The sequence below is a fragment of the Salvelinus fontinalis genome, chromosome 30 (genome assembly GCF_029448725.1).
Source record: "Salvelinus fontinalis isolate EN_2023a chromosome 30, ASM2944872v1, whole genome shotgun sequence".
Classification (NCBI taxonomy): Eukaryota; Metazoa; Chordata; class Actinopteri; order Salmoniformes; family Salmonidae; genus Salvelinus; species Salvelinus fontinalis.
Window position 1 is genome coordinate 16,479,621 of NC_074694.1, and position 27,355 is coordinate 16,506,975.

The 27,355-nt window shown below is 47.2% G+C and overlaps 1 protein-coding gene across 2 annotated transcripts in view; it reads left to right on the forward strand.

Moving 5' to 3' along the window:
• Window positions 1-27,355, forward strand: part of LOC129828726 (slit homolog 1 protein-like) — a 193,016-nt gene that overhangs the window by 106,438 nt on the left and 59,223 nt on the right. For both annotated transcript variants that reach the window (XM_055889887.1, XM_055889888.1), the window contains exons 5-10: window positions 871-942; window positions 2,866-2,937; window positions 4,615-4,686; window positions 6,099-6,262; window positions 16,873-17,020; window positions 27,216-27,287. In XM_055889887.1, coding sequence (XP_055745862.1) covers window positions 871-942; window positions 2,866-2,937; window positions 4,615-4,686; window positions 6,099-6,262; window positions 16,873-17,020; window positions 27,216-27,287 — 600 coding nt within the window. The remainder of the gene's footprint in view (window positions 1-870; window positions 943-2,865; window positions 2,938-4,614; window positions 4,687-6,098; window positions 6,263-16,872; window positions 17,021-27,215; window positions 27,288-27,355) is intronic.

Below are 27,355 nucleotides of genomic sequence, written 5' to 3' on the forward strand. Positions count from 1 at the left end.
CTCCTACATACCCTGTATCTATCCTGGTTGGGTGGTTTTCCTCCTACATAACCTCTATCTATCCTGGCTGGGTGGTTTTCCTCCTACATAACCTCTATCTATCCTGGCTGGGAGGTTTTCCTCCTACATAGCCCTCTATCTATCCTGGCTAGGTGGTTTTCCTCCTACATAACGTCTATCTATCCTGGCTAGGTGGTTTTCCTTCTACATAACCTCTATCTATCCTGGCTAGGTGGTTTTCCTCCTACATAACCTCTATCTATCCTGGCTAGGTGGTTTTCCTTCTACGTAACCTCTATCTATCCTGGTTAGGTGGTTTTCCTCCTACATAACCTCTATCTATCCTGGCTAGGTGGTTTTCCTCCTACGTAACCTCTATCTATCCTGGATAGGTGGTTTTCCTCCTACGTAACCTCTATCTATCCTGGATAGGTGGTTTTCCTTCTACATAACCTCTATCTATCCTGGCTGGGTGGTTTTCCTCCTACATACCCTGTATCTATCCTGGCTGGGTGGTTTTCCTCCTACATAACCTCTATCTATCCTGGCTAGGTGGTTTTCCTCCTACATAACCTCTATATATCCTTGCTAGGTGGTTTTCCTCCAACATAATCTCTATCTATCCTGGCTAGGTGGTTTTCCTCCAACATAATCTCTATCTATCCTTGCTAGGTGGTGTTCCTCCTACATAACCCTCTATCTATTCTGGCTGGGTGGTTTTCCTCCAACATAATCTCTATCTATCCTTGCTAGGTGGTGTTCCTCCTACATAACCCTCTATCTATCCTGGCTGGGTAACATGTGTGTTAGCTTCTAAAGGTTGTCTAACAGTGTCTTTGATCTAACGTCCTCATGTTGTTGTCTTCACAGAGATCTGAGTGAGAACAACATCCAGTCCATCCCCAGAAAGGCTTTCAGAGGAGCTACAGACATCAAGAACCTGTGAGGGAATCTTCAGTCTCAGATTAGTACATTAATGAAGAAATTGTGAATTAATGTATGTATGGATGAATAAATGAATGGATGGATGGATAAATAAATGAATGGATGGATTGATGAATAAATTAAGGGATGGATGAATAAATGAATGGATGGATGGATGAATAAAGGAATGGATGGATGGATGAATGAATGGATGGATGAATGAATAAATTAAATGAATGTATGGATGGATGAATAAATTAATGGATGGATGGATGAACGAATAAATTAAATTAATGGGTGGATGGATGAATAAATTAATGGATGGATGGATGGATGGATGAATAAATTAATGCATGGATGGATGGATGAATAAATTAATGCATGGATGGATGAATAAATTAATGGATGGATGGATGAATAAATTAATGAATTAATGGATGGATGGATGGATGAATTAATAAATTAATGGATGGATGGATGATTAGATAAATTAATGGATGGATGAATAAATAAATAAATAAATTAATGGATGGATGGATGAATAAATTCATGTATGGATGAATGAATAAATGAATGGATGGATGAATAAATGAATGTATGGATGGATGAATAAATAAATTAATGGATGGATGAATGAATATCTTTTCACTCAATACTAACTCAACATATTGTCTTACCATTACGATCTCATATAACACCAAGACAAAGGAAGAACGTGTTCATAAAATCCTGTTTTTGTCAGATCAGTGTAATACACACATATACACTGACACACACAGACAGACACACACACAGAGACATACACAGACGTGGTATTGGGCCTCTCTGTCTGTCACCTCTGTGTATGTTAATGAGCCTCAGTCAGTTAGGTGGCTCTAGGGACAGTAGATCAGTATATCACAGTGATGGAGTGGGTTAGCTGTTCACAGATGGAGCTGGGATTTATACTGCTATCACTGGAAATCACCATCACACACACACACACACACACACACACACACTAATTGATGGTGCTATCACAGTAGATAAAGTGTCTGCACAGTCTGGCTCCTTCCCCTACAGTCTATGAGGAGAGATGACTAGCTCACTGTCCACTTACCCACATTGACTGTACTCCCTATCAGTGATTCTATCTGCCCTCTGAGGAGAGAGTGTCAGGGTGTGATTCTATCTGCCCTCTGAGGAGAGAGTGTGAGGGTGTGATTCTATCTGCCCTCTGAGGAGAGAGTGTGAGGGTGTGATTCTATCTGCCCTCTGAGGAGAGAGTGTCAGGGTGTGATTCTATCTGCCCTCTGAGGAGAGAGTGTCAGGGTGTGATTCTATCTGCCCTCTGAGGAGAGAGTGTCAGGGTGTGATTATATCTGCCCTCTGAGGAGAGAGTGTCAGGGTGTGATTCTATCTGCCCTCTGAGGAGAGAGTGTCAGGGTGTGATTCTATCTGCCCTCTGAGGAGAGAGTGTCAGGGTGTGATTCTATCTGCCCTCTGTTGGAGAGAGTGTCAGGGTGTGATTCTATCTGCCCTCTGAGGAGAGAGTGTCAGGGTGTGATTCTATCTGCCCTCTGAGGAGAGAGTGTCAGGGTGTGATTCTATCTGCCCTCTGAGGAGAGAGTGTCAGGGTGTGATTCTATCTGCCCTCTGAGGAGAGAGTGTCAGGGTGTGATTATATCTGGTCTATAGAGAAAATGCTATAGATTGTAAGATTGATGCCAGTGCTTTAGATCATTGGGGTGTTGTGCTGAGTAGCTGGTATTGGAAAGATGATGTTTATTGATGACCGTTAATCCAAACGGCTGTTTATTTAATAATGTGACTGTTTAAAATGGTTGTGAGAAAGGAGAGAGAGGGAGGGAACAGGAACGTGTTGCAGTGTATTGCACAGTTGTTTGTCTGTGTTTGTGTGTGTGTGTGTTTTAATGCTTTCTGCCCTTATTGTGTCTCTAGTCAGTTGGATAAGAACCACATCAGCTGCATCGAGGACGGAGCTTTCAGAGCACTGAGGAGCCTGGAATTACTGTAAGAAACACACACACATCTACACACCTATGCACACACACCTACGCACTTACGCACACATACACACCTATGCACACACATCTACACACATACACCTACGCACACGCACAAACAACCTCATATTATTAAACAACACATTTACCACTTCTTGAATAATTAAGCAAGAAAACTATTTTTATTTATATGAAGTAGCTACACTTCTAACAACCATTACCCATTACTAATATAACCAGGCACCAACCATGACCCATTAATAATATAACCAGGCACCAACCATTACCCATTACTAATATAACCAGGCACCAACCATTACTCATTACTAATATAACTAGGCACCAACCATTACCCATTACTAATATAACCAGGCACCAACCATTACTCATTACTAATATAACCAGGCACCAACCATTACCCATTACTAATATAACCAGCTACCAACCATTACCCATTACTAATATAACCAGGCACCAACCATTACCCATTACTAATATAACCAGCTACCAACCATTACCCATTACTAATATAACCGGGCACCAACCATTACTCATTACTAATATAACCAGGTACCAACCATTACTAATTACTAATATAACTAGGCACCAACCATTACTCATTACTAATATAACCAGGCACCAGCCATTACATATTACTAATATAACCAGGCACCAACCATTACCCATTACTAATATAACCAGGTACCAACCATTACCCATTACTAATATAACCAGGCAACAACCATTACCCATGAATAATATAACCAGATACCAACCATTACCCATTACTAATATAACCAGGCACCAACCATTACCCATTACTAATATAACCAGGTACCAACCATTACTCTACTAATATAACCAGCTACCAACCATTACCCATTACTAATATAACCAACTACCAACCATTACCCATTACTAATATAACCAGATACCAACCATTACCCATTACTAATATAACCAGGTACCAACCTTATTTATTAAGTCAGTCATTGGTCTCTCCAGACATGGTCAGCCCTATTGGTTCATTAATATCATGGCCCATTAATTCAGGGGGCCTGGGGTTTTTGGGGGTCTGCGGGCTGACAGTAGGGGTGGGTATGGTGGGGAGCAGGTTGGAGTTGTGGGTTGTGGTAATAGGGTGGAGGGGTGGTCTTTATAGTTGGGTAGGGGTAACAGACTGTGGGGTTATTTGTCTGATTGAAATTACTTCCTCTGCTCACTCTCCACCTGATGTCACTATAGGGGGGCAGGGAGGAGGAGATCGTCATGTTGTGTATACATCAGAGGAGGCTGGTGGGAGGAACTACAGGAGGATGGGCTCATTGCAATGGCTTAAATGGCATAAAGAGAGAGACGGAGCGGGGGAGGAGGAGAGGAAGAGAGAGAGGAAGAGAGAGAGGAAGAGAGAGGAAGAGAGAGAGGAAGAGAGAGAGAGAGAGAGAGAGAGAGAGAGAGAGAGAGAGAGAGAGAGAGAGAGAGAGAGAGAGAGAGAGAGAGAGAGAGAGAGAGAGAGAGAGAGAGAGAGAGAGAGAGAGAGAGAGAGAGAGAGAGGATAACAGTTGAGGGAGAGAAGTGTTTTGAAATGGAGGAAGAGCGGAGAGACTCACTAAACATGTGTAGGTTCTCTGAGGTTTGTTTCATTGTGTTTCTGCTCCGCCTCTTCTCTCTCTGTCTCTTCCAGGACTCTGAACAACAACAACATCAGCAGCATCCCAGTCTCCAGCTTCAACCACATGCCCAAACTACGCACCTTGTAAGTCACTCACACTCCCCCCTCTCTTTTTCTCCCCCGTTCTCCCCGTCTCTCTCCCCCACCTTTATTACACTGTCTCGCCCCATCTCTATCTCTCTCTCATCCACCTGTCTCTCTCTTTCCCCCACCCCCCTCTCTCTCCATTCCCCCTCTTTCTCTCTCTCCTCCCCTCATCTTCTCCTACATCAGGTGTGATAATGCTGGTGTGTATTCTGATCTAGATGTATGGTGTTAGGGAGATTACATGGTGATCATCTCTCTAAGAGTGTGTGTCATGTGAAGAGAGATGTGTTCACCCTGACAGGCTGCTTTAACCTGACTCAGATGAGGAAGCAGAGATGAAATAACCATCTCATAACCCTGTCCGAACAGGACAATATATACCACAACTTCACTGGACGACTGAATGTTTCATACAGAATAAACTATGACTGAGAAAAATGTATTCCTCTTTGTTTGGATAGAATATATATAATCTAATAGAATCTAATAGAATATTCCATTATTCCCCAAAAGCTGAATCCAACCAATCCCTTTTGAGACAAATGAAGTCATTATAAAATAAACCAGTCATGTTTCCACACATACTTCAGTGTTCCCTACAGCAGCGAAACTAAACAGCTATCATCTGAATGAGACAAGATAGGTTCAATCATTCCAAGGAGTTTAGGTTGACAGTCATTATCCACATCGGGCCTATAGCCAGAAACCATTTTATCTCCAACTCTGAGGAACACGCAACAACAAGTCACCCAGAAATACATCCATCCCCCAACGCCTATTGTCTAAATATAATGACAAAATATGAAATGATGTATATATGAATGATATCAATTATGCTCACTGGAATGAATACTTAGAGAGACCGCAATGTCATTCTTGTTGTGGTTTCTGTGCTTTTTTGCTTTCAGTAGGGTTATTGGTGTGTGTGTGTGTGTGTTCCCGACTGCCACCACAGCTCTGTGAGTTATTCTGGACAATGGGAGCGTTCCAGGAATGCTTCATTTAGAATGTTCAGTTTAGAATGTTTTGGTTTGAATTTTCCACTTTAAATGTCTGGTTTAGAACACTGTTTATTCCAAGCAGGGAAGATAATGTCAGTCATGGGGATGGAAACATATCAGGACCTGGGGGGTGTGGTTTAGGTTAAGGCTTTAGTCTCAGCATTTTAGGCAGCATTTCAAGAGGACGATAAAAATGGTCAATGAAAAGGGGGATTTCAATGGTGGTTACCACTGCATGCAATTTATCTGTAGTGATAAACTCACTTTCTTGTCTGCAACTTTCATGTAGTACAACCTTTATGCATTGGTTGAAATTCCATCACAAAGATTTAACTAGTTGCAGAGACATTATCAGTAACTTTTATGAATAACCCCCTTCATATCCTAACACTCTCTTTCTCTCTCCAGCCGTCTCCACTCCAACAACCTGCACTGTGACTGTCACCTGTCCTGGTTGGCCGAGTGGTTAAAACAAAGGCCTACAATTGGTCTGTTCACCCAGTGCACAACTCCATCCCCGCTTAGAGGACTCAACGTGGCTGAGATACAGAAACATGAGTTTACCTGCTCAGGTGAGACACACACACCCACTCACCAACTCCATTCCGACTCTCAGACAAACTAGTATTCCTGTTCAGATAGAACAGTACAATATATCCAATATAACAGCTTAAAATGAGCCCATGCTTCATCCTATAGTCCTTTCGCATCTATCTACAAAGGACAGTAAAATAGGCCATTGATGTCTTCCTGATCCTGCCTGACACCCACTCTCTCTGTTGGGCACTGTTCCAGCTGATTCTCCTCAGTGGATCTGTTCTGTCAGTCTGTTAAGTCGTCACCTGAATCACACCTGACACACCTGACACACACACCCACCCCATGAGGGCCATATCATCCCAGGCAAGCCCTCGGGCTGTCCCCAGCCTAGCTGTCAGGAGCTGGACTGTCTGCCAGAACCATGCCCTGTGAAAAACACTGCTGGCATGTGTACCCTCTTTCACTGACTACTCCCGCTCTACTCTGTTTTTCATTACACTATGCACACACACAAACACACATATATATGCGTGCGCACACACACACACACAGACGCACACACACACAAACACACAAACACACACACAGACAGACAGACACAGAGACAGCTGGCAGAGAGATGAGAATTTGACTGATGTGAATTGGTAAGAGAGAGAGAGCGAGAGGACACATTGAGAGAGGGGAGAGAGGGAGCAGTTTGACTGATAAAAGAGAGGGAGGGAGGGAGGGAGGGAGAGAGGGAGCAGTTTGACTGATAAAAGAGAGGAAGGGAGGGAGGGAGAGAGGGAGCAGTTTGACTGATAAAAGAGAGGAAGGGAGGGAGGGAGAGAGGGAGCAGTTTGACTGATAAAAGAGAGGAAGGGAGGGAGGGAGAGAGGGAGCAGTTTGACTGATAAAAGAGAGGAAGGGAGGGAGGGAGAGAGGGAGCAGTTTGACTAATAAAAGAGAGGAAGGGAGGGAGGGAGAGAGGGAGCAGTTTGACTGATAAAAGAGAGGAAGGGAGGGAGGGAGAGAGGGAGCAGTTTGACTGATAAAAGAGAGGAAGGGAGGGAGGGAGAGAGGGAGCAGTTTGACTGATAAAAGAGAGGAAGGGAGGGAGGGAGAGAGGGAGCAGTTTGACTGATAAAAGAGTGGGAGGGAGGGAGGGAGGGAGGGAGGGAGGGAGGGAGGGAGGGAGGGAGAGAAATAGAGAGAGAGAGGGAGCAGTTTGACTGATAAAAGAGAGGAAGGTAGGGAGGGAGGGAGGGAGGGAGGGAGGGAGGGAGGGAGGGAGGGAGGGAGGGAGGGAGGGAGGGAGAGAAATAGAGAGAGAGAGGGAGGGAGGGAGGGAGAGAGAGGGAGCAGTTTGACTGATAAAGAAGAGGGAGGGAGGGAGGGAGGGAGGGAGGGAGGGAGGGAGGGAGGGAGGGAGGGAGGGAGGGAGGGAGGGAGGGAGGGAGCAGTTTGACTGATAAAAGGGAGATAGAGGGAGCAGTTTGACTGATACAAGAGAGGGAGGGAGGGATAGAGAGAGGGAGTAGTTTGACATTCAGCCAGAATCAATGAGAGGTGAGGAGAACCATCAGAGGACCAGATGGTGGGTTAGGCTCTCTCCAGGAAATACCACTGATATGATGGTGGGTTAGGCTCTCTCCAGGGAATACCACTGATATGATGGTGGGTTAGTCTCTCTCCAGGAAATACCACTGATATGATGGTGGGTTAGTCTCTCTCCAGGGAATACCACTGATATGATGGTGGGTTAGTCTCTCTCCAGGGAATACCACTGCTATGATGGTAGGTTAGTCTCTCTCCAGGGAATACCACTGATATGATGGTAGGTTAGTCTCTCTCCAGGAAATACCACTGATATGATGGTGGGTTAGTCTCTCTCCAGGAAATACCACTGATATGATGGTGGGTTAGTCTCTCTCCAGGAAATACCACTGATATGATGGTGGGTTAGTCTCTCTCCAGGAAATACCACTGATATGATGGTAGGTTAGTCTCTCTCCAGGAAATACCACTGATATGATGGTGGGTTAGTCTCTCCAGGAAATACCACTGATATGATGGTGGGTTAGTCTCTCTCCAGGAAATACCACTGATATGATGGTGGGTTAGTCTCTCCTGGAAATACCACTGATATGATGGTGGGTTAGTCTCTCCAGGAAATACCACTGATATGATGGTGGGTTAGTCTCTCTCCAGGAAATACCACTGATATGATGGTGGGTTAGTCTCTCTCCAGGAAATACCACTGCTATGATGGTAGGTTAGTCTCTCTCCAGGGAATACCACTGATATGATGGTGGGTTAGTCTCTCTCCAGGAAATACCACTGATATGATGGTGGGTTAGTCTCTCTCCAGGGAATACCACTGATATGATGGTGGGTTAGTCTCTCTCCAGGAAATACCACTGCTATGATGGTAGGTTAGTCTCTCTCCAGGGAATACCACTGATATGATGGTGGGTTAGGCTCTCTCCAGGAAATACCACTGATATGATGGTGGGTTAGTGTCTCTCCAGGAAATACCACTGATATGATGGTGGGTTAGTCTCTCTCCAGGGAATCACCATAGATACCTGCATCACAGCTAGAAGCCCCATGGCAGATCTGATCTATAGTTCCTCACATATCTCTAGCTGGCAGAATGTATCTATATCCTCAGGGCATGCCTGGACATCAAATTACCCATTGATACATGTTGATTATGTACTGAACACTGACCTTGGCTTAGGTGTGAATAGATTCGTTGTAATGATAGTTACAAGCTTCTATACAAGGACTAACCCTACACACCTGGCCTGGCTTGACTGGGTCATCATTTCTGAGTGTGACCCTCCACACCTGGCCTGGCTGAGGTATCACTGCTGAGACTGAGACTGCATGGGAACCACCGCTCTTCTCAAGGCCATCTCACCACAACACCAGCTGTGGAGGGGGGGGGGGGGGTTCAGTGTGTGTGCATGTGTGTGTCCATGGTTGTGATTTTTACACAGCTGTACGTCATGGTAGAAATACAGAACACTATTATTCATCACCCGGGGTGGGGGGGGGGGGGGGGGATCCACAGCAGCTATTGGAGTCAGATTTAACATAGATCTGTGAGAGAGAGAGAAGAAGAGCAAGCTGGAGCTGCAGTCAGAGTTTGTCTGGCAGTGTAGTGCTGGAGTCAAAATACAACCACACACATATACAGTTTGATTGGGATGATGTAGGATAGAGACTGGGAGAGCCAACGGATACTGTGTGGAGTAACTCACAAATGACAGGAGGGAGAAAGAGAGGGGTGGAAGGAAAGGGGGGGAGGAGATATGGAGAAGGGAGCGAGGTAGATATGGAGGAGAGACATAGAGAGGGAGGAGGGAAGGAGAGATAGAGTAAGACGGGATGGGCGAGAGAGAAGGGAAAGCATAGATGTTGACATGCTAGGTTTGACATTGTAGTAAGGGATACAGGCGTGAAAAGAGGCCCATTAGTACAGTCCTGGTGTTTCACGGTTTAACCCAGGTGTTGGAGATTACTACAACTTGACTTTGCTCTGAAAGTTTAAAACAACTGAACTTCATAGTGTCACAGATAACAGACACAAACATGTTGTAGCTCGCAGTATGACACACACACACACACACGCGCACACACACACACACACACACACACACTCACACACACACTGTTCTTTTCTGAGTGCAGCACTGACCAGAAGATGAACTCCCTCTGAAAGGATCATTAGAGACTGGTTCGCAGGCAGACACTCATGTTCCTTTCACTGTTTGTTTCTGACAGGGACACCTGCAGGGTGACGTTACTAGGGGGGGGGGGGGGGGGGGGGGATGGGGGGGGTGATGCTGTTAGGGAGAGAGGGGAGTGACCAACGGAAGTCCATTTAGCTCTGTGCTTCACGGCTGACTGGCGATCGGTCCCCTGCTCAAACACATACTTCCTGTCTAAATGAGAGGGGGGAGAGAAGAGTAGAGGTAAAACTGTTTTAGAGAGAGAGTAGGGTGCAGAAGAGAGGAGAGAGGGAAACCACTAACCTCCCTGTCAAACCCCTCCTCCCTTTTAAACCACCCTGTCAAAACCCCTCCCTGTCAAACCCCTCCTCCCTGTCAAACCCATCCTCCCTGTCAAACCCCCCTGTCAAAACCCCTCCCTGTCAAAACCCCTCCCTGCCAAACCCCTTTCCCTGTCAAAACCCCTACAAAACCGCTACATTCAATCTCTCCCTATCCCAGTCTGTTGTCCCCACTTGCTTGTTCCTGTACCCAAGAAAGCAAAGGTAACTGAACTGAACGACTATCGCCCCGTAGCACTCACTTCTGTCATCATGAAGTGCTTTGAGAGGCTAGTTAGCGATAATATCAATTTTCTTTAATTTGGTTACCGCCCCAAAAGATTTCACAGACGATGCAATCGCTATCGAACCGCACACTGCCCTATCTATCTGGACAAGACGAATACCTACGTCAGAAAGCTGTTCATTGACTATAGCTCAGCCTTCAACACCATAGTACCCTCCAAGCTCATCATTAAGCTTGGGGCCCTGGGTCTGAACCCCGCCCTGTGCAACTGGGTCCTGGACTTCCTGACGGCTCGTCCCCAGGTGGTGAAGGTAGGAAACTACACCTCCACTTTGCTGATCCTCAACACGGGGGGCCCCACAAGGGTGCGTGCTCAGCCTCTCCTGTGTTCCCTGTTCACCCATGACTCCATGGCCACGCACGTCTCCAACTCAATCATCAAGTTTGCAGACAACACAACAGTAGTCGGCTTGGTTACCAACAATGACGAGACAGCCTACAGGGAGGAGGTGAGGTCCCTGGTGGAGTGGTGCCAGGAAAAAAAACTCTCCCTCAACGTCAACAAAACAATAGAGATGATAGTGGACTTCAGGAGACAGCAGAGGGAGCACGCCCCTATCCACATCGAAGGGACCGCAGTGAAGAAGGTGAAAAGCTTAAAGTTCCTCGGCGTACACATCTCTTATAATCTGAAAGACCCGAAGACCCTAATAAACTTTTACAGATGCACAATTGAGCGCATCCTGTTGGGCTGTATCACCGCCTGGTACGGCAACTGCACCGCCCGCAATCGCAGGGCTCTCCAGAGGGTGGTGGGGTCTGCCCAACACATCACCGGGTGCGCACTGCCTGCCCTGTACTGCCCAGGATACCTACAGCACCCGATGTCACAGGAAGGCCAAAAAGATCATCAAGGACAACAACCACCCGAGCCACTGCCTGTTCACCCCGCTATCATCCAGAAGGCGAGGTCAGTACAGGTGCATCAAAGCTGGAACTGAAAGACTGAAAAACAGATTTAATCTCAAGGCCATCAGACTGTTAAATAGCCATCACTAGCTGACTACCACCCAGTACCCTGCCCTGAATTTAGTCACTGTTACTAGCCGGCCTCCACCCAGTACCCTGCCCTGAATTTAGTCACTGTTATTAGCCGGCCTCCACCCAGTACCCTGCCCTGAATTTAGTCACTGTCACTAGCTGACTACCACCCACTACCCTGCCCTGAATTTAGTCACTGTCACTAGCTGACTACCACCCAGTACCCTGCCCTGAATTTAGTCACTATCACTAGCTGACTAACACCCAGTACCCTACCCTGAATTTAGTCACTGTCGCAAGCTGACTACCACCCGGTTACTCAACCCTGCACCTTAGAGGCTGCTGCCCTATATACATAGACATGGAATCACTGCTCACTTTAATAATGGAACACTAGTCACTTTAATAATGTTTAAATACTGTTTTACTAATTTCATATATATATATCTATATATATCTATATATATATATATATATATATATATATATATATATATATATATATATATATATATATATATATATATACACTGCTCAACAAAATAAAGGGAACACTTAAACAACACAATGTAACTCCAAGTCAATCGCACTTCTGTGAAATCAAACTGTCCACTTAGGAAGCAACACTGATTGACAATAAATTTCACATGCTGTTGTGCAAATGGAATAGACAAAAGGTGGAAATTATAGGCAATTAGCAAGACACCCCCAATAAAGGAGTGGTTCTGCAGGTGGTGACCACAGACCACTTCTCAGTTCCTATGCTTCCTGGCTGATGTTTTGGTCACTTTTGAATGCTGGCGGTGCTTTCACTCTAGTGGTAGCATGAGACGGAGTCTACAACCCACACAAGTGGCTCAGGTAGTGCAGCTCATCCAGGATGGCACATCAATGCGAGCTGTGGCAAGAAGGTTTGCTGTGTCTGTCAGCGTAGTGTCCAGAGCATGGAGGCGCTACCAGGAGACAGGCCAGTACATCAGGAGACGTGGAGGAGGCCGTAGGAGGGCAACAACCCAGCAGCAGGACCGCTACCTCCGCCTTTATTGGGGGTGTCTTGCTAATTGCCTATAATTTCCACCTTTCGTCTATTCCATTTGCACAACAGCATGTGAAATTTATTGTCAATCAGTGTTGCTTCCTAAGTGAACAGTTTGATTTCACAGAAGTGTGATTGACTTGGAGTTACATTGTGTTGTTTAAGTGTTCCCTTTATTTTTCTGAGCAGTGTATATACTGTATTCTATTCTGCTGTATTTTAGTCAATGCCACTGCTCGTCCTAATATTTATAGATTTCTTAATTCCATTCTTTTACTTTTAGATTTGTGTGTATTGTTATGATTTGTAAGATACTACTGCACTGTTGGAGCTAGGAACACAAGCATTTTTTAAAATATGATTTGATTTACATGTTAGATCAGGAGAGCTGTGCTCTGTATAACACCTGAACTGAGATCTGTCAAAACCCCTACACGTTAGATCAGGAGAGCTGTGCTCTGTATAACACCTGGACTGAGATCTGTCAAAACCCCTACACGTTAGATCAGGAGTGCTGTGCTCTGTATAACACCTGAACTGAGATCTGTCAAAACCCCTACATGTTAGATCCGAGCAGAACTACAACCAGGAAGAAAGAAAATCAGCTCACTGAAATGCATTGAGGATATTGTTTTGGGATTTTGACACACACGCGCACGCGCACGCGCACACACACACACACACACACACACACACACACACACACACACACACACACACACACACACACACACACACACACACACACACACACACACACACACACACACACACACACACACACACACACACACACACACACACACACACACACACACACACACACACACACACACACACACACACACATGGCCCAGTGTTAGAGGTGAGTAGTTTGAATGAATCCATTAAAGCAGTCTAATCACAAGGCATGGCCCAGTGTTAGAGGTGAGTAGTTTGAATGAATCCATTAAAGCAGTCTAATCATAAGGCATGGCCCAGTGTTAGAGGTGAGTAGCTTAACTTCTGTCATTAGTGCAATGGGCCGTGGGTTGGTGCCAGGAGGTTTACTGTGTAATGCCCTAGTATGAATCAAAACGACTGATCTAATGTACACACACACATGCAGGCGCCACCTCAGGCTACGACTCCCAGGTGGAATATGTTTGATCTGAATCAGTATCGCTAGACACAGAGTTTAGCAACACAAAGACAGCTAGCTATGAAATATATATATATATATATTTTTTCACCTTTATTTAACCAGGTAGGCTAGTTGAGAACAAGTTCTCATTTACAACTACTACCTGGCCAAGATAAAGCAAAGCAGTGCGACACAAACAACAACACAGAGTTACACATGGAATAAACAAGCGTACAGTCAATAACACAATAGAAAAAAAAGAAAGTCTATATACAGTGTGTGCAAATGGCGTGAGGAGGTAAGGCAATAAATAGGCCATAGTAGTGAAGTAATTACAATTTAGCAGATTAACACTGGAGTGATAAATGAGCAGAGGATGATGTGCAAGTAGAGATACTGGTATGCAAAAGAGCAGAAAGTAAATAAAAACAATATGGGGATGAGGTAGGTAGATTGGATGGGCTATTTACAGATGGACTATGTACAGCTGCAGAGATCGGTTAGCTGCTCAGATAGCTGATGTTTAAAGTTAGTGAGGGAAATATATAGTCTATCTAGCACCATTAATTACCTCTAGGTCACAGGTGGCTACTGAGGGGAGGACTGGCTCATAGTAGTGGCGGGAACCGAGCGAACGGAGTGGCATCAAACACACGGAAACCATGGAAACCATGTGTTCGATGTATTTGATTCCGTTCTACTCATTCCTCTCCAGCCATTACACCAGCCCGTCCTCCCCAATTAAGGTGCCACCAACCCCCTGTGTTCTAGGTATGTGGGAAAGAGAGGGAACTGGGCTGATTCCTATTGTTGCTCCATGGATCTGTCCCAGTCCCACTGAGCTGTAGGACCTGCCCCAATACCACTGAGCTGTAGGATCTGTCCCAGTCCCACTGAGCTGTAGGACCAGTCCCAATACCACTGAGCTGTAGGATCTGTCCCAATACCACTGAGCTGTAGGATCTGTCCCAGTCCCACTGAGCTGTAGGACCTGCCCAATACCACTGAGCTGTAGGACCTGTCCCAATACCACTGAGCTGTAGGATCTGTCCCAGTCCCACTGAGCTGTAGGACCTGTCCCAATACCACTGAGCTGTAGGACCTGTCCCAATACCACTGAGCTGTAGGATCTGTCCCAGTCCCACTGAGCTGTAGGACCTGTCCCAGTCCCACTGAGCTGTAGGACCTGTCCCAATACCACTGAGCTGTAGGACCTGTCCCAATACCACTGAGCTGTAGGATCTGTCCCAGTCCCACTGAGCTGTAGGACCTGTCCCAGTCCCACTGAGCTTTAGGACCTGTCCCAGTCCCACTGAGCTGTAGGACCTGTCCCAGTCCCACTGAGCTGTAGGACCTGCCCAATAGCACTGAGCTGTAGGACCTGTCCCAATACCACTGAGCTGTAGGACCTGTCCCAGTCCCACTGAGCTGTAGGACCTGTCCCAGTCCCACTGAGCTGTAGGACCAGTCCCAATACCACTGAGCTGTAGGACCTGTCCCAGTACCACTGAGCTGTAGGACCTGTCCCAGTCCCACTGAGCTGTAGGACCTGTCCCAGTCCCACTGAGCTGTAGGACCTGTCCCAATACCACTGTGCTGTAGGACCTGCCCAATACCACTGTGCTGTAGGACCTGTCCCAGTCCCACTGAGCTGTAGGACCTGTCCCAGTCCCACTGAGCTGTAGGACCTGTCCCAGTCCCACTGAGCTGTAGGACCTGTCCCAGTCCCACTGAGCTGTAGGACCTGTCCCAGTCCCACTGAGCTGTAGGACCTGTCCCAGTCCCACTGAGCTGTAGGACCTGTCCCAATACCACTGTGCTGTAGGACCTGCCCAATACCACTGTGCTGTAGGACCTGTCCCAGTCCCACTGAGCTGTAGGACCTGTCCCAGTCCCACTGAGCTGTATGACTTTCTCCTGTCATCAATAAAACAGAACACACATACAAACACACTCGTGTAGAAAGAAAGGGAGCTAATGAAATATTCATAGCAGGAAAGTCAAAGCGCGGCAGATCAGTAATGCAGAGTAAATGAGGCCATTTAAAAGTCTGGTTCATACACTCTACTAGGTTCTGCTGAAAAACCTAGAGCAGTAAACACACACACACACACACACAGACAAACACACACACACACACACACACACACACACACACACACACACACACACACACAGACACACACACACACACACACACACACACACACACACACACACACACACACACACACACACACACACACACACACACACACACACACAGACACACACACACACACACACACACACACACACACACACACACACACACACACACACACACACACACACACACACACACACACATACACACACATATACACACACATATACACACACACTCAAACATACTGTCGTCTTTGACAAGGGCGTTGCATTTCAAACAAATATCGAGAGACATTTTCAGTGGGATGTGTATACTGTATGCAAATTGTCTGCTGTCTTCAGTTTTTGGAGAACAAACGTAAGCAAGAAGCAAGAGAGCGTGGAGAGGAGACGAGGGGGAGAGAGGAGACGAGGGCGAGAGAGGAGACGAGGGGTAGACAGGAGAGATGGCGGGGGTGGAGGAGACGAAGGGTAGACAGGAGAGATGGCGGGGGTGGAGGAGCTGAATTAGCAAAATACACAGAATTCCACTTAGACTGAGACAATGATGAGAACACAGACGTACAGAAACAGGAGAAGATCAACGGAGTTGACTGAAACAACGTTAACATACATGTCATTGTGTCTCGACTGAAAAGGTCACACAACATTCAGACATGCTATTCCACTATATATGTCATGAAATACAACCAACTTTGATGAGTTCAAATCCAGCTGAGAATTGGGAGTTTGACGCTGATACCATCTGACAGACTACATATCACATGTTAATGTTCCTCTACGTGTCTGTCAAAACATTCAGGGGAATATCCCGGGGGCGCCCGCTCCAAGACCTCTCCATCACGATTGACAACATTACCGTGGACATTCCCAAAGTGCACAGAACCTTGGTGTGACCCTGGACAACACCCTGCCGTTCTCTTAACTGGACTTTAACCTCTCTTCCTCCCTCTCTCTTCCCATCCCTCTCTCTCTCCTCTCCCACTCTCTCGCTCTCTCCGTCTCCAGGTCACTCAGAGAGCTCCGGGTTGCAGCCTTGCAGCCTAGGGGGAGGTACGTGCCCTGCCATGTGTACCTGCAGTAACAACATCGTGGACTGCAGAGGGAAAGGCCTCACAGCTATACCAGACAGCCTTCCAGACACCATGGCAGAGATGTAAGCACCATGATGTCTTGTATGTTGCCAGTTAGCTGACCTAAACACATCCCTCCTGTTGCGCATAAGCCCCAGGGTACGGTGATATGATACAGTGGAATCCAGGGATATCCACAGGTTGAACTGGCTCTGAAGTAAGTGTGTGTGTGTGTGTGTGTGTGTGTGTGTGTGTGTGTGTGTGTGTGTGTGTGTGTGTGTGTGTGTGTGTGTGTGTGTGTGTGTGTGTGTGTGTGTGTGTGTGTGTGTGTGTGTGTGTGTGTGTGTGTGTGTGTGAGGTCTTTGTCATGGTGGCGACTCAGTCCTTTGATGTATTGATCTGAGAAGGGGGATGGAGAGACAAGTGAATGCTGTCTGGAAGGCTTGAGTCCTACACTGACACACACTCAGACACACACCCAGACACACACTCAGACACACACTCAGACACACTGACACACACTCAGACACACACCCAGACACCCAGACACACACTCAGACACACACTCAGACACACACTCAGACACACACTCAGACACACACCCAGACACACACTCAGACACACACTCAGACACACACTCAGACACACACCCAGACACACACTCAGACACACACCCAGACACACACTCAGACACACACTCAGACACACACCCAGACACACACTCAGACACACACCCAGACACACACCCAGACACACACTCAGACACACTGACACACACTCAGACATACTGACACACACTCAGACATACTGACACACACTCAGACACACACTCAGACACACTGACACACACTCAGACACACTGACACACACTCAGACACACTGACACACACTCAGACACACTGGCACACACTCAGACACACACTCAGACACACACTCAGACACCCAGACACACACTCAGACACCCAGACACACACTCAGACACCCAGACACACACTCAGACACACACTCAGACACACACTCAGACACACACTCAGACACACACTCAGACAGACATAGTTCTATATAACAAACCCGTTTACCCATTTTGAATGTTGTTGTTTTTGTGCATCTCTGAGTGATGTTCCATGGATGTCCTGATCATTTCATGTTTTCAAGTGTATCTAAGTTATTGGCGTTCAAGCAGGCAGAAATGTGGCCGGTATGATGCAGCAATGTGATAAAGTCGCTCTTCACTACATTGGAAGTGAATAGAAAAATGACTTTTAGATGGTGAAAACATCAATAATACATGTCAGATTCTAATACTGGCCGATGTCATAACTCAGATGTCTTCTCTCCTATGAGCCATTGATCATGTTTTTGCGATATTCCTACCTTGAGAAATGTCTAATTTAACGGTGGGTCTAGCACATGTTTCCTATTTGTCTGCCTCTTTAGTCCAGGGTGCATTGCATGGTGCCAGAGATGTTATAGAAATACCACCCAGCAGACTGTCTACCAATCACCTTCCCGTTGTCATGCTGCGTCACTCGGTTGCTAAGCTAATTGTAATGCTATCCCTCCTCAAAGTCGGCGTATATGTCGAGAAACGTGCCTATTTTCCTCAAGTACATAATGTCACGATTCCAAAGCTATGCGATATTACAGATAGCAAGTTAATTATCTCACATCTCGGTAAAGATTTGTAATGTTGTACTTCTTGTTGACGAAATTTGTGCTAATGTTGAGTTTTTTGAGCTAGCGACCAATAGACCTTCTGAAGGAGAGCACACGTTGTCCCAGAATTGTCCAGAATGCACAACACGGCCCATTGTACATCTGCGAATGTTAGACTCCACTCTGTGAGGTACATCGATCTGCAGGTTGAACATGGTGAGATTGTAGACTCCTAAAATGATAGTGCAGTTTGTTTAAGTGATTTTACAGCTAACTAGCTCCACGCTGCCCTTTCCCACCAGGACAAAAGGAACACTGTACCCCTACCTACATGTACATATTACCTCAGTTACCTTGGCTGACCTGTACCCCCGCATATTGACTCGGTACTCCATGTATATAGTCTAGGTATTGTTATTTTATTGTGTCATTTTTCTTCTTCTACTTTGGTTTGAAAATGTTATTTTACTTTTAAAAAACACTGCATTGTTGGTTAAGGGCTTGTAGGTGAGCATTTCACTGTAAGGTCTGTTGTATTTGGCACATTACATTTGATTTGATTTGTTATTATTATGTGTATCTACGTTTGCTAGCCAGCCAGCCAGCTAGCTTTGCAGATTTTATAGTCGACTTGAGCTGCAACAGATTTCGACAACAATTTTCGAAGTTGCTGCAAGCCTTATTATATCACCAAAATGAAACATTTGTTCAAAAAAAAAATATTGTTTTCACATATTAGTGTTATTTAACACTGTAATTTAAAGGACAGTGGTTTGGGGTGGATTTTTCCTTTAATGCACTCCTCAGAACTTCTTCAAACACTCTGGTAAGCATGTAGGCACGTGGGCACGCAGAAAAGTAGGCACGTAGGCACGTAGACACGTAGGCACGTAGACACACAGACACGTAGGCACGTAGACACGTAGGCACATAGACACGCAGGCACGTAGGCACGCAGACACGTAGTCACATAGACACGCAGGCACGTAGGCACGCAGACACGTAGTCACATAGACACTTAGGCACGTAGCCACGTAGGCACGTAGACACGTAGACACTTAGACACGTAGCCACGTAGGCACGTAGACACGTAGACACTTAGACATGTAGCCACGTAGGCACGTAGACACGTAGGCACGTAGACACGTAGCCACGTAGACACGTAGACACGTAGCCACGTAGACACGTAGACACGTAGGCACGTAGACACGTAGACACGTAGGCACGTAGACACGTAGCCACGTAGACACGTAGACACGTAGGCACGTAGGCACGTAGGCACGTAGGCACGTAGACACGTAGACACGTAGACACTTAGCCACGTAGACACGTAGACACGTAGACACGTAGGCACGTAGACACGTAGGCACGTAGACACTTAGACACGTAGGCACGTAGACACGTAGGCACGTAGGCACGTAGACAGGTAGGCACGTAGGCACGTAGACACGTAGGCACGTAGGCACGTAGACACGCAGGCACGTAGGCACGTAGACACATAGACACGCAGGCACGTAGGCACGTAGACACGTAGTCACATAGACACGCAGGCACGTAGACACGTAGACACGCAGGCACGTAGGCACGTAGACACGTAGTCACATAGACACGTAGACACGTAGGCACGTAGACACGTAGACACGCAGGCACGTAGGCACGTAGACACGTAGTCACATAGACACGCAGGAACGTAGGCACGTAGACACGTAGTCACATAGACACGCAGGAACGTAGGCACGTAGACACGTAGTCACATAGACACGCAGGAACGTGGGCACGTAGACACGTAGTCACATAGACACGCAGGCACGTAGGCACGTAGACACGTAGTCACATAGACACGCAGGCACGTAGGCACGTAGACACATAGACACGCAGGAACGTAGGCACGTAGACACGTAGTCACATAGACACGCAGGCACGTAGGCACGTAGACACATAGACACATAGACACGCAGGCACGTAGGCACGTAGACACGTAGTCACATAGACACGCAGGCACGCAGACACGTAGACACGTAGTCACGGAGGCACGTAGACAGGTAGGCACGTAGACACGTAGGCACGTAGGCACGTAGACAGGTAGGCACGTAGACAGGTAGGCACGTAGCCACGTAGGCACGCGGACACGCAGGCACGCGGGCACGTAGTCACGGAGGCACGTAGACAGGTAGGCACGTAGGCACGTAGGCACGCAGGCACGTAGACACGTAGACACGTAGGCACGTAGACACGTAGACACGCAGGCACGCAGACACGTAGACACGTAGTCACATAGACACGCAGGCACGTAGGCACGTAGACACATAGACACGCAGGCACGTAGACACGCAGGCACGTAGGCACGTAGACACGTAGTCACATAGACACGCAGGCACGCAGACACGTAGACACGGAGGCACGTAGACAGGTAGGCACGTAGACACGTAGGCACGTAGGCACGTAGACAGGTAGGCACGTAGACAGGTAGGCACGTAGCCACGTAGGCACGCGGACACGCAGGCACGCGGGCACGTAGTCACGGAGGCACGTAGACAGGTAGGCACGTAGGCACGTAGGCACGCAGGCACGTAGACACGTAGACACGTAGGCACGTAGACACGTAGACACGCAGGCACGCAGACACGTAGGCACGTAGGCACGCAGGCACGTAGACACACAGGCACGCAGACACGTAGACACACAGGCACGTAGGCACGCAGACGCGTAGGCACGTAGACACGTAGGCACGTAGGCACTTAGGCACGTAGACACGTAGGCACGTAGACACGTAGGCACTTAGGCACGTAGACACGTAGACACGTAGACACGTAGTCACATAGACACGTAGACACGTAGTCACGTAGGCACGTAGTCACATAGACACGTAGACACGTAGTCACGTAGACACGTAGACACGTAGGCACGTAGGCACGTAGGCACTTAGGCACGTAGACACACAGGCACGCAGACGCACAGGCACGTAGACACGTAGACACGTAGACACGTAGGCACGTAGACACGTAGACACGTAGTCACATAGACACGCAGGCACGTAGGCACGTAGGCACGTAGTCACATAGACACGTAGACACGTAGTCACATAGACACGTAGACACGTAGACACGTAGGCACGTAGACACGTAGGCACTTAGGCATGTAGACACACAGGCACGCAGACGCACAGGCACGTAGGCACGTAGGCACGTAGGCACGTAGGCACGCAGACACGTAGGCACGTAGACACACAGGCACGCAGACACGTAGGCACGTAGGCACGTAGGCACGTAGACACGCAGGCACGTAGGCACGCATGCACGCATTCACACACACACACACACACACACACACACACACACACACACACACACACACACACACACACACACACTCACACACACACACACGCACACGCACACGCACTCACACACACACACACACACACATACACATACACGCACATACACACACACACAGACTGTGTTTTCTACAATACCATGGGATCTGGTGATGCAGACATGATGATAGAGGGAATTAAAGCCACTTGGCAAAACACCCTGAGACCACAAGGCTGTGGCACACACTGGAAACACACACACATAGAACTTGACTACCGCAGGAATCTGTGGTCTGGAATAACAGCTATCCTAAGAATGTCAATTATACAGCTCTTTCTGTCCATAAATGTAATGCCCACATCTTTGAACCAGAACATTTTTTAATGAAATATATGGAATCTTAAAACATTAATATTACGGCAAGTCATTGAGTATACAATTATACATAACTCAACACAAACACAGAGACACACACACACACACACAGACAGACAGACACGCACGCACGCACGCACGCACGCACGCACGCACGCACGCACACACACACACACACACACACACACACACACACACACACACACACACACACAGCATTTACATTAAAAGCAGGATTTATCCTTATCCTGTCTAGACCAATCACACGCTGAACCAGAATACAGTCTAAAGCTGTCTGCTCTGCTTATCTAGTGAGGTTGGAGATTTCAAATCATATTTGATCAAACTAGACGTCCTATCACAACATGCAGCTGGACATGTGAACAGGAGTGGCCTGTTATTCTAGCTATATTGGAGAGTCTTTAACAGGAGTAACCTGCTATTCTTAGTGTCTTGGAGAGTCTTTAACAGGACTAACCTGTTATTCTAAGTGTCCTGAAGAGTCTTTAACAGGAGTGGCCTGATATTCTAAGTGTCCTGAAGAGTCTTTAACAGGAGTGGCCTGTTATTGTAAGTGTCCTGAAGAGTCTTTAACAGGAGTAACCTGTTATTCTAAGTGTCCTGAAGAGTCTTTAACAGGAGTGGCCTGTTATTCTAAGTGTCCTGAAGAGTCTTTAACAGGAGTGGCCTGTTATTCTAGGTATATCGGATAGTCTTTAACAGGAGTAACCTGTTATTCTAAGTGTCCTGAAGAGTCTTTAACAGGAGTAATCTGTTATTCTAAGTGTCCTGAAGAGTCTTTAACAGGAGTAACCTGTTATTCTAAATGTCCTGAAGAGTCTTTAACAGGAGTGGCCTGTTATTCTAGGTATATCGGATAGTCTTTAACAGGAGTGGCCTGTTATTCTAAGTTTCCTGAAGAGTCTTTAACAGGAGTAGCCTGTTATTCTAACCCTGTTCTTAAAATGCACGTGGCTCTGAAAAACTGATAAATACCCTTTAAGTGTTCTGAAAGAAGTCAAAATAAAATATAATATCCCTTTAAGTGTTCTGAAATAAGGCTAAATAAAGATAATATCCCTTTAAGTGTTCTGAAATAAGGCTAAATAAAGATAATATCCCTTTAAGTGTTCTGAAATAAGGCTAAATAAAGATAATATCCCTTTAAATGTTCTGAATTAATGCTGAAACACTGTGGTACCTGTGTGCCTCATTCCCATCAGGCCACCTCAGTTTGGTCCCAATACCCCAACTCCCCAACTCCCTCTTCCCAAGCATTCTCTCTAGACCCATTCGTGTTTGCCAGCCTTAGCCATATCCCAGGCCAATCCCACAGCCCCTGCCCTGGCCACAACCACAACCAGAACCCCCTACACCAGGAAAAAACACAGCTCCAGCCACAGCTCCAGCCCAATGCAGCCCCAGCCTTGGCTGTTAACTGTAGGTCAGTTCACAGCTTTTAAAACAGTCCTTAATGAGGCTCAGAGGGGTTAGAGGACTGGATCGGAGCAGGGCTGGACAGAGACAGCTGTCTGAATGCCCTGCCACACAACCACACGCAAACCTGCAAATGCTCAGACACACATGCACACGCACACACTGGCAGCCATGTTCACACACACACCAATGCTACTAATATGGTTCAGAGCCCAGTAGTGACTACCTCTCGAGGCCTGTTTCTCCTGAACATCTGAGACTGAGTACAGTACGTCTGTGACTTTCAGTCTCCACCGTTAGGATATCTGTGTGTGTTTCAGAGAGTGAGAGAATTAGAAAGAGAGCAGTGCCACACTTCTGTGATGTCTGAAGACACTTCTGTGATGTCTGAAGACATTTCTGTGATGTCTGAAGACATTTCTGTGATTACTGAAAACCCTTCTGTGATGTCTGAAAATACTTCTGTGATATCTGAAAACACTTCTGTGATGTCTGAAAACACTTCTGTGATGTCTGAAGACACTTCTGTGATGTCTGAAGACACTTCTGTGATGACTGAAGTCTCCCGCATCGCTCTGTTACATGTCCCTCCTCTCACACACTTGTGTACAGACAGATTGATGGACGTGTGGTTGACAAATTAATGGACGTGTGGTTGACAGATTGATGGACGTGTGGTGATGCATTGATCGACGTGTGGTTGACAGATTGATGGACGTGTGGTGATACATTGATGGACGTGTGGTTGACAGATTGATAGAAGTGTGGTTGACAGATTGACGGGCATTTGGTTGTGTCTGACTCTGAGTACTTATATGACCCGGACAGGGCAGACAGTTCTCTCTCCAGTCTTCATGTTTCACTGTGTTCCTCCATGTCTCTCCCTGTTCCTCCACTGTGTTCCTTCATGTCTCTCCCTGTTCCTCCACTGTGTTCCTCCATGTCTCTCCCTGTTCCTCCACTGTGTTCCTTCATGTCTCTCCCTGTTCCTCCACTGTGTTCCTCCATGTCTCTCCCTGTTCCTCCACTGTGTTCCTTCATGTCTCTCCCTGTTCCTCCACTGTGTTCCTCCATGTCTCTCCCTGTTTCACTGTGTTCCTCCATGTCTCTCCCTGTTCCTCCACTGTGTTCCTCCATATCTCTCCCTGTTCCTCCACTGTGTTCCTCCATGTCTCTCCCTGTTCCTCCACTGTGTTCCTCCATATCTCTCCCTGTTCCTCCACTGTGTTCCTCCATGTCTCTCCCTGTTCCTCCACTGTGTTCCTCCATGTCTCTCCCTGTTTCACTGTGTTCCTCCATGTCTCTCCCTGTTCCTCCACTGTGTTCCTCCATATCTCTCCCTGTTCCTCCACTGTGTTCCTCCATGTCTCTCCCTGTTCCTCCACTGTGTTCCTCCATGTCTCTCCCTGTTTCACTGTGTTCCTCCATGTCTCTCCCTGTTCCTCCACTGTGTTCCTCCATATCTCTCCCTGTTCCTCCACTGTGTTCCTCCATGTCTCTCACTGTTCCTCCACTGTGTTCCTCCATATCTCTCCCTGTTCCTCCACTGTGTTCCTCCATATCTCTCCCTGTTCCTCCACTGTGTTCCTCCATGTCTCTCCCTGTTCCTCCACTGTGTTCCTCCATATCTCTCCCTGTTCCTCCACTGTGTTCCTCCATATCTCTCCCTGTTCCTCCACTGTGTTCCTCCATGTCTCTCCCTGTTCCTCCACTGTGTTCCTCCATATCTCTCCCTGTTCCTCCACTGTGTTCCTTCATGTCTCTCCCTGTACCTCCCCTGTGTTCCTCCATGTATCTCCCTGTTCCTCCACTGCTCCCCTGTGTTCCTTCATGTCTCTCCCTGTACCTCCCCTGTGTTCCTCCATGTCTCTCCCTGTTCCTCCACTGCTCCACTGTGTTCCTCCATGTCTCTCCCTGTTCCTCCACTGTGTTCCTCCATGTCTCTCCCTGTTCCTTCACTGCTCCACTGTGTTCCTCCATGTCTCTCCCTGTTCCTCCACTGTGTTCCTCCATGTCTCTCCCTGTTCCTCCACTGTGTTCCTCCATGTCTCTCCCTGTTCCTCCACTGTGTTCCTCCATGTCTCTCCCTGTTCCTCCACTGTGTTCCTCCATGTCTCTCCCTGTTCCTCCACTGTGTTCCTCCATGTCTCTCCCTGTTCCTCCACTGTGTTCCTCCATGTCTCTCCCTGTTCCTCCACTGTGTTCCTCCATGTCTCTCCCTGTTCCTCCACTGTGTTCCTCCATGTCTCTCACTGTTCCTCCACTGTGTTCCTCCATGTCTCTCCCTGTTCCTCCACTGTGTTCCTCCATGTCTCTCCCTGTTCCTCCACTGTGTTCCTCCATGTCTCTCCCTGTTCCTCCACTGTGTTCCTCCATGTCTCCCTGTTCCTCCCCTGTGTTCCTCCATGTCTCTCCCTGTTCCTCCACTGTGTTCATCCATGTCTCTCCCTGTACATCTCTCCTCCAGACCTGTTTTTTGTTCAAGAGATGTTATAACTTATAACTTATGACTCACACACAGGACAGGAAGTGACCTTTATTAACGAACCAGGGGAGGAGAGGGGAGACACACATGCAAGGACATGCAGTTGCACGTGCACGAACGCACACACACTCACACACACAGTGTGGATAAAGGAAGTTAGCAGCACCTGATCAATTACCATGGGTCTGTGATAATGTATGACTACTCTGCTTTGTTTCTACAGTGATCTCTTTTGATTTACCACCTGGTATCTACATCTCTCCTTTCTCCATGTCTCCTTCTCTCTCACTCTCTTTTCTCCATCTCACCCTGTCTCCATCGCTCTGTATCCCTGTCTCCATCGCTCTGTATCCCTGTCTCCATCGCTCTGTATCCCTGTCTCCATCGCTCTGTATCCCTGTCTCCATCGCTCTGTATCCCTGTCTCCATCGCTCTGTATCCTTCTCTTCCTCTTGATTTTCTCCTTCTCTCTCTTTCTCTCTCTCTCTCTGTTTTTCTCTCCTTCTGTCTGTCTCCATCTCTTCCTCTCTCTGTCTCCATCCCTCACTCTCTCTGTCTCCATCCCTCACTCTCTCTGTCTCCATCTCTTCCTCTCTCTGTCTCCATTCCTCCTGCTTTTTGTCTCCATCTCTCACTCTCTTTGTCTCCATCTCTTCCTCTCTCTGTCTCCATCCCTCTCTCTCTCTCTCTGTTTTTCTCTCCTCTGTCTGTCTCCATCTCTTTCTCTCTGTCTCCATCCCTTCCTCTCTCTGTCTCCATCCCTCACTCTCTCTGTCTCCATCCCTCACTCTCTCTGTCTCCATCCCTCCCTCTCTCTGTCTCCATCTCTTCCTCTCTCTGTCTCCATTCCTCCTGCTTTTTGTCTCCATCTCTCACTCTCTTTGTCTCCATCCCTTCCTCTCTCTGTCTCCACCCCTCACTCTCTCTGTCTCAATCTCTCCGCCTGTCTGTCTCTACCTCTCTTTCTCTCCATCCCTCTCTTTCCTCCCCATCTCTGTCTCTCTCTAGTCGTCTGGAGCAGAATGGGATCAAGTCAGTTCCTCCCGGTGCCTTCTCTCCCTACAAGAAGCTGCGCAGGATGTAAGTATATACTCTCTAGGGCTGATATACACTACGTACACTTCCTCTAGGGCTGAAGTACACTAATT